Below are 8,255 nucleotides of genomic sequence, written 5' to 3'. Positions count from 1 at the left end.
GCATCTAGGGTTGCATTTGGCATTTCATTTAGGGTGCATTTCTCCCTAGTGAAATTCGGCCACTCACCCTAAATGCAACCCTAAATGCAAGCCTTCCTATATATTCCCCTAGCCTAGCTCCTTGTAGACACTTTGGATTATAGTGATATTGAGTGTGCATTCTTGCCTCATTGTCATTCTCCTTAGTCTTAGGAACTCCACGGCCCCTCCCTTCTCCTCCTCCCTAAACCACCGTGAGTGAGTGAGCTTGGCCTTCCTTGGTTGGCCTTCACCACCCTAGTGAAGTGAGCTAGCCAAAAGGAGCATCACCTCCACCAAACACCTTCCCTTCACCTTGTGCGCCACCTTCAACCACCCTAAACACCAACCTTTCCATAGTTCTAGGTTGCCTTTGGCTAACCTCCTCCCATCTCCACCATAAAAGCAAAACCCTACTTAGGTCTCATCCTACACTTGGATGATACTACCTTGAGCAAACCATCTTCACCATCATCTATTTGTGCTTCCGCCACCATTCTTCCACCATTTTTTGGAGTCTCCTTGTTGAACCAAGATCAAGGGCGTGCATGGAACTAAGCCACCTTCCATCACATGAGGGCTGCACTGATCGCGTTTTCGGTAGCTGCAAGGTACAAAATTAATTCACCTTGGTCCTTTGGTCGAGTTAAGATTGGTGGGGTGGCGAGTAATTCCTTGAAGGTTGAGAATGCAGCTTCACATTGCTTAGTCAGGCGAATTCCTTGGGTTTTCGCAGTAGGTTGATGATCGACTTTGCCTTCTCTACTAGATCTGGTATGAAGCGTGAGAGGGAGGCTAACCAACCTGCCAATCTTTACACTTACTTTAACGTTTGGGGGGACTTCATGTTAATGATGGCTTCACACTTCTCGAGGTTTGCCTCAATTCCCCTATTGGTGATCATGAAACCTAGGAACTTTCTGCCTTGCACCCCAAATGCACACTTCTCGGGGTTCAATCTCATGTTATGCCTCCTAATCTCTCCAAACACCTCGGCCAAGTTGACTATGTGTGATCCGGTCGAGGTGGTTTTTCTGACCATGTCATCGATATAGACCTCCATGTTTTTTCCGATCTGCTGATGGAAGACTTTGTCCATTAACCTTTGGTAGGTGGCGCCGACATTTTTAAGGCCGAAAGGCATTACTCGGTAGCAGAAGTTGGGGCGCTCAGTGATGAATGTTGTTTTGTCCTTATCCGGAGGGAACATCGGGATTTGGTTGTATCTCGAGTAGGCATCTAGGAAGCCGAGGAGAGCGTGGACGGAGAGGCCATCCACCAACCTATCTATGCTTGGTAGTGGGTAAGCATCTTTTGGACACGCCTTGTTGAGGTCGGTGTAGTTGACACACATTCTCCACTTTCCTGAGCTCTTCTTTACTAGCACCACGTTGGCGTGATGGAAGAGCATGGACCAAAGGTCCAACCACTAGAGCTATGGCTAGAAGATTACTTGAAGATTTGATTGCTTCAGAGCTTAGTGGGCCTAAGGTTCTCTTCACTTGGGCTTTACATGCATGACCACCTCTTTATTGCATGTTTAGTAGTATAGGAACTCATGTTATTTTGGTATTGTATTATGGACCTTAGATTAGGATTTTTGGGCTTTAGGCGTGTTGGGCCTAGTTTTGGGCTTCATAGGCCTTTGGGCTTTTGATACTCAATATTGGGCTCATTTTCATTCTTGTAATTTTTCTTTTCCATTGTATTTGATTGGCCATTGTATTTAGGCCATTAGAATAGGGATATTAGAGGATTACTTAAATAGGTTAATTAGGCTAAACTAGATTTAATTTGGAATGCATTTAAGTTGCATTTGAGTCACATGGTTGGCACCACTTGTGGCTGAACATGTGCACCTTCAAATCAACCCTAAGTTCCTTTTAAATTAAATTTAGATGCATTAGAGCACCTAGGTTCAAGATAATGCACATGGGAGTGGAGATTTGAATTCAAATTTGAATTTGAATTCAAATCTAGGCGCCAAATGTGATGCTTGAACCTTGACGCCATTTTGCTTGCTAGCTGAGCCTATATATGCTTAATCCCTCCATTCTTGTATTCACTTTTGATCATATGAGAATTTCTGAATTTTCTTCTGCCTTATTCTCTCCCAAAAGTCACCGAGTGCTTAGCCTTAGTTCTAGGAAAATCTACCTTTCCTAAACTTGATTGTGAGCTCTCCTTTGATTCTTTAGCTTGGATGCTTCCATCCTTAGCTTAAGAACATTACTCCTTGATTCATGTTCATATCTTACACCATACTTCATCTGGATTCTAACTTAAGAAGGAGATCCTTGACATTCGGTGGAGGCTAAAGAAGAAAGATCAATCACTTCTCCAACCTACACTATCAACCAGGTGGTGTAGACGATTTCCCGAATGAACCCCGTGGCTAGTAGATTTTGTGTCTCCTTGTGTATGGCATCGCGTCGCTCGCCTCTGACCTTACGTTGGCGCTGTGCTACAAGTTTTGCTTCTTTATGAACGGCTAGCCTGTGGCATATAAGGTTGGCACTAATCTCTAACATGTCAGCACTTGACCAAGCAAACAGATCAACATTTTTACGTACCTTGGCAATTATTTGCTGGCGTAGCTCTGGGCCTATGTTTTGGCTTACCCTGGTGCACTAATCTAGTTTTTGACTGACCTGGAATTCCAAGAGCTCATCGACAGGGCTTGGCCTTCGATCAGTACAGTTGGATCGGGGGTCTAGGTCGGCTAGCGTTTGACTGGCGATGTGGGCTACTGTTGCTTGGGTTGGCTGGTCAATGCGTGGGGTGGAGACCTTGAGACTTTCCGCGTAGCATTGACGGGCAGTTTTTTGGTTTGTTTTCACGGAGATGATGTGCCGTTGAGTCTGGGGAATTTCATGGTGAGGTGTGGGGTTGACACTATTGCACCTAACTGGTTCAAAGTCGGCCGTCTGATGATGATATTATAAGAGGTGTAGGCGTCAACGAGGAGGTATTTGACCATGACCCTCCTGGTAGAGGGCGGGGTTCCAAAGGTGGTCAGTAGCCTTATGTATCCTCTGGTGTGGACACGTTCCCCGGCAAAGCTGGCCAGGAGCCCGTTGTGAGGTTGAATAAACGAGTGTGGTATGTCCAGTCATAGGAAAGTGGGCTAGTAGAGGAAGTCAACTGAACTGCCCTGGTCAATTAGTGTTTTTTGAAATGCCCAGTTTGCGACCTCAATAGAGATGACACCTAGGTCATCCTGGTTGGGGTTGATGTCGGCATAATCCTCGTCGGTGAAGGTGATGGGTGGATTTTGTGGCTCAGGGGGTGTTGTCCGACCTTGGACATGGTTGATGCTCTGCAAGTTTCGTTTATGAGCGGAGTTGCTAGCACTGCCCCCCGTGAATCCTCCAGCGATGGTATTGATTACCCCCCGTAGGGGGGTTTGGTTGTGTTCCGAGTTAGGTCCTGGCTGCTCGGTATGCTTAGTGCTGGGTTTGGACCTGGTAGCTTGGTCATTGCAGGAGTGGTGTCCTCATCCTCTTCCACGTCCTCGCCCGGCGTGTCCTCCTCTGGAAGCTTGGGACCTTTGGACATATTCTCTGAGGTGGCCTATCTGTATCAGCTCCTCGATCTTGTCTCGGAGCGTCCAACATTCTTCGGTGGTGTGGCCGAAGTTGCGGTGGTAGCGGCAATGTTTGGACTTGTCGACGTTTGTCGGGGTGTGTGCCGGAGGTGGCAGGGAGATAAGGTCAATATTTGCCACCTTGTCGAGGATGCGCATGCGGGGTATGTTTAATGGGGTATAGAAATCGTACCTTGGTCCCCTACCTTGGCGCGATCGTTTGAAGTTAGCCTCGTTGGAGACTTTGAGCTTCTCCTTGTTACATGCGTTGTTGCCATTTCCTGGTTTCCACTACTACAAAATCACTGTTCTACATCGGTTCTGGAAGGTAATCTACATCGGTTATAAAACCGATGTAGAATAGAGCGATGTAGATTTGCGTTTAAATCTACATCGGTTGTCAAAAAACCGATGTAGATTTGCGTTCAAATCTACATCGGTTGTAAACAAAACCGATGTAGATTTGAACGTAAATCTACATCGGTTCTACCTTAAACCGATGTAAATTGCATTTTAAAAAAAAAAATCAATTATTTTTTTAGATTCTTTCTGAGTTACCTGTATAAACATATTTCATTCATAGTATAATTTCAAAATCTAATTGTTGAGTTCCAATTCCCTCAATTAGAGGTTATCAGATACAATAACTACTCTAATAAAGCTATAACTTTGAATTCCATTTTATTCCTAAATAACTGTATTGAATAAGAGAAATCTTAAATAATTGTATTGAATGAGAGAAATCTTAAAAATAGGAAAGTCAACATATTGAGTTAAAACTAAACAGGGGCAATCTCATCTCATCAAGGAAATCATGTGATTTTTCTCAAATTTTTATAAACACCATTGATGTGTCAAAATTAGTTCCCATGAAACAGGATGTTTTCAAAAATCGGTCCAGATTCATACTCTTCAAAAATCTTAAAAATAGGGTGCACATTTGTTCTATAATAATTAGGAGATTTGTTCCGTAATTAGGACAGATTTGGATGATTTGATTTGTACAGTTTTTTATTTCCTTATTTCCTTAATTAGGAGACTAGTAGTATATATAAATGTATTTTGAGGAATTTTTAATTATAGCTGATTATTACAGTTTTTATTTCCTTAATTATAGCTAATTTGTACAGTTTTTTATTTCCTTATTTCCTTAATTAGGAAACTTCTAAATAAATCTCTAGTTTTCGATTAACTTTTAATTTTTAGGAAAGTTTCCATTTCATTAAGTTCATAAATAGGCAAAACAGGGAAATAAAAAAAGGAAACAAATAATAGGCAATTCTTATAATTAAATAGGAATCCCTATAAATCAGTAACAATAATAAAGAATAAATCGTAGATCCTAATCCCTGAAATTCTGCAACATAATAATATCCCATAAATTTTGGGATTTCTATCCAACAGTGATTATTCTGTTAAATTTTTTTGTTTATAACTATTCTGTTAAATATATTGTTATTACTATAATTATGTAAATTTAAAGGTTTTTTTATGCATATATTATATAGAAATATAATTTTACATTTTAGGCAAAAAATATAGGATCTTACAACCCTCGGTTTCAATTTTTTCTCCCCTTCCTGATCTTAGGTAAAATCTCAATTTTAACAACATTGCTTTTGAGATTTTGCATAACTGACAGATAAGTTCTCATGACAAACATCAAATTAATGAATCATCTATAGTTTCCACGGCAAAATGGAAATCAAAGGTCCAATAATTAGAGTATGAAGTTCAAACATTTTGCAAAACAAAAAATCTGATCCATTAATATAGTACCGTGGACTGTAGAAAACATGAAACATGCTTTTCGCGAATATAGCATTGGCCACAGAAGAAAGGAAATTGGGATAATAACTCTGGCTACCAACAATTGATTCAGGAAGACCATTTCTTGGTCGAGCAGCTTTTCGGATTCCCAATCTCAATTCTCCATTTTCACCCCTACAAACAAATTAATGACCAATAAGAAACAAACATTATAATGATTTTATTATCAGTCATTTTCCATGCTTCCAAATTTTGGCAAGACAAATTCTAGATCCCCGAGAACCAAAAATGTCACTATGCTAATTTGGTACTTCACTGTCACTATGACAAGAAGCTTCCTTAATATTAACATCAACAATGAATGTTTACTAATCATTCCAATAAAAGAACAAATTAACAGTGATTGCTAGAACAGTATAGGAAAAACAAACATATCAATACCAATGAAAACAATATCCTATTTGAACATGTATACACACCTTAGAAACAGAACTGCATCTCCAGAAACGAGATTCTTTTGGTTAACAAAGATACTCCAGCCAGTAGTGAGCAGATGCCGCCTTGGCTGACCTGACAAAAAGTTACCACATGGACTTTTTGTATCATTTATGTCAATCAATATGTGATTATGAAGCCAGCAACACCAACTTTTTCATTTATTTTTTCAATTACCTCTGTAAATATGTCTAAATTTCCATTCCACACCATGCAGGTCTTTGGCAACAAGCTCTTGAGAGGGTCTCTGCTGCTTATAATCCTGTAGTGAGCACAAAAGCAATTCATCATTCTCAAGGAGACAAAGAATTCAAAACTCTTGAAAAATTTAGTTGTAGAACTTATGAGTGCAAAGTAGAGCATGGTGTCACACCAAAGGAGGAAAACAGTCTTCAGCAGCTCTGCGAGGGACTGAGAACCCCCCATGAGTGCTGGTGTCTAAGGCTGTAAGCGTTTTGCAAAACATGTGAGGTGTTGACTTGGCAGGTGTTGTTTCATTTCCCTGTTCATCTGCTCTCAATTCCTCACGATCTTTCCCCTCCAAATACAATCCTGCCAACTGAACACAACCCAAGATTTCAAGCACTCCCCTTGTACTACAAACAATGCTCAAAATAATAAGAATTTCTCTACTTTTACAGAAGCAAAATAAGGTTTGAACAGCCACAAATGTTAGTCATGTTGCATATCAGCTTCAACAGCCAGCACCACAAGAGTTGTTACAAAGGAGAAAACAAACCTTTGCCAAGTAAAGATTGCGGTGGTCATGAACCTCATTTTTTGCTTTCTCCAAACATCATCGCGTAAAATTAAAAACAAGAGAATCACACAATTGAAGAGTAATAAGAAAAATTAGGTCAGTGGCATGAGGGAAGTAACCTTCGTTGCCGAGAGTGGATTGTTGTTTGGGGTGTTTCAAGATGGAGAGGCCGTGCTTGAGAACTTTCTCGGAACGGTGAACCTTGAGCTTCCTGACAAGGCAGAGGTAGTCCCACGCGCCGCCAATGGCAGTAGCACAATGCCCATAGCCTCCTCACTCCCAACAGCAATCTTAACCCCCGAATTGTGGAGCGCGGGGAGTTCGTGCTTGTAGACCCCTAAAATTGTCCGGGTCGGAAATAAAGCTTGAAGACTCTCGAAGACTGAAGGAAGATCAGCCAGAAGGACTTCCAGAAGGCCCAAGGAGGGTTCTCTATAGGTCTAGAGGTCTTAGGATAGCTAAAATAAGAAAAGTGGGAGGAATGAAGCCCAATACGGCCTCCCAGAGGTTCAGTACGGCCGTATTGAACATTTTGAACTTCAATACGGCCGCACTGAACTCAATACGGCCGTATTGAAGTTTCTGAACTTCAATACGGCTGCATTGAATTCAATACGGCTGCACTGAACTTCAATACGGCCGCACTGAACTTCAATACGGCCGTATTGAGGTTTTTTGAACTTCAATACGGCCGTATTGAATTCAATACGGCCGTATTGTAGTTCAAAACTTCAATACGGACCGTATTGACCCCTAGAGACCGTATTGCGCCTCATCCCTATAAATATGACGTCAATTGGACGTCATTTGAGACTTTTCCACACAGTTTTGACTCCCTCCTTGAGTATTCTGGGGTTTTTGAGCAGTGTTCTGCCCTAGAAATCTCTCTGGGAGTCGATCGGACGAAGTTCTGGAATTCCGAGCATTTAGCTTGGAGATTCGAACTTAGTCGAAGGGAAATCCTCCGGATTTCCATAGTTAAAATTTTATAGGAGGGAGCGAGCGGTCTTGTAGAGGGAGGGAACGCCAAAACGCTTCCCAATTTCTGTCAAGATATATAAGAAAGCACGCTTCAAAGGTTTATCTCTTTAAAGTCCCTTCTTTTACCGCTTTCTGTGTGTACATATTTAAACTGTCATCATGTAGATAGTTAATTTATAATTGCTTAGAATAAATAGGGGTAATTTAGTAATTTCGCACTATTATTTTTAAATAATCTGTCATAGGGAACCCGAAAGGGGCGCTGTGGGGTGCTAACACCTTCCCCACGCGTAACCGACTCCCTTACCCGACTCTGGTTGTAATGGCCGAAGTCGATTTTTGAATCAATTGCCTTAAATCTCTTTTTCCAATGTTTTGAGTAAAACATTGGTGGCGACTCCATGAACCCTTCCTTTTTATGAAAACCGCTAATCCATGGAGGGTCCCGCTTGGGATTAACATGGATTGGTGAACCTTTTAATAAAATTGCTCGTTTGACGAGGTCTCAGTTTGAGAATAAGTCATTCTAGCAATCCATATTTTTTAAACAAATAAAAGAGTCCAACCATCCTTCGCGAGTGCCGAAAGCCCGTTTCGGGCCGGTGGCGACAGATGGCGACTCCACTGGGGAAGCCTCGAGAGTCA

General features: G+C 41.5%; 1 protein-coding gene across 1 annotated transcript; it reads right to left on the bottom strand.

Moving 5' to 3' along the window:
• Nucleotides 1-3,955: 3,955 nt before the first annotated feature.
• Nucleotides 3,956-6,870, bottom strand: LOC145957748 (auxin response factor 4-like). The gene is made up of 4 exons (XM_083074160.1): nucleotides 6,243-6,870; nucleotides 6,047-6,131; nucleotides 5,854-5,944; nucleotides 3,956-5,548 (listed from the first exon to the last, which is right to left on the bottom strand). The coding sequence occupies exons 1-4, from the start codon at nucleotides 6,333-6,335 to the stop codon at nucleotides 5,284-5,286; spliced, it is 534 nt and encodes a 177-aa protein (XP_082930286.1). The 5' UTR covers nucleotides 6,336-6,870; the 3' UTR covers nucleotides 3,956-5,283.
• Between the last annotated feature and the right edge of the window lie 1,385 nt (nucleotides 6,871-8,255).

Source organism: Cajanus cajan, chromosome 5 (assembly GCF_000230855.2).
Source record: "Cajanus cajan strain Asha chromosome 5, NIPB_CcT2T_4, whole genome shotgun sequence".
NCBI lineage: Eukaryota > Viridiplantae > Streptophyta > Magnoliopsida > Fabales > Fabaceae > Cajanus > Cajanus cajan.
Note: the sequence above shows the minus strand (reverse complement) of the source record. Positions and strands in the feature narration are given on the sequence as shown.

Bases quoted from the DNA above. Each gene is read 5' to 3' on its own strand.
- LOC145957748 (XM_083074160.1), bottom strand. From the start codon at position 6,335: ATGTTTTGCAAAACGCTTACAGCCTTAGACACCAGCACTCATGGGGGG. The intron at 6,132-6,242 runs GTGTGACACCAT...TGCTCACTACAG, and splicing joins AAGACTGTTTTCCTCCTTTG to GATTATAAGCAGCAGAGACC. The intron at 5,945-6,046 runs GTAATTGAAAAA...ACTTTTTGTCAG, and splicing joins ATTTAGACATATTTACAGAG to GTCAGCCAAGGCGGCATCTG.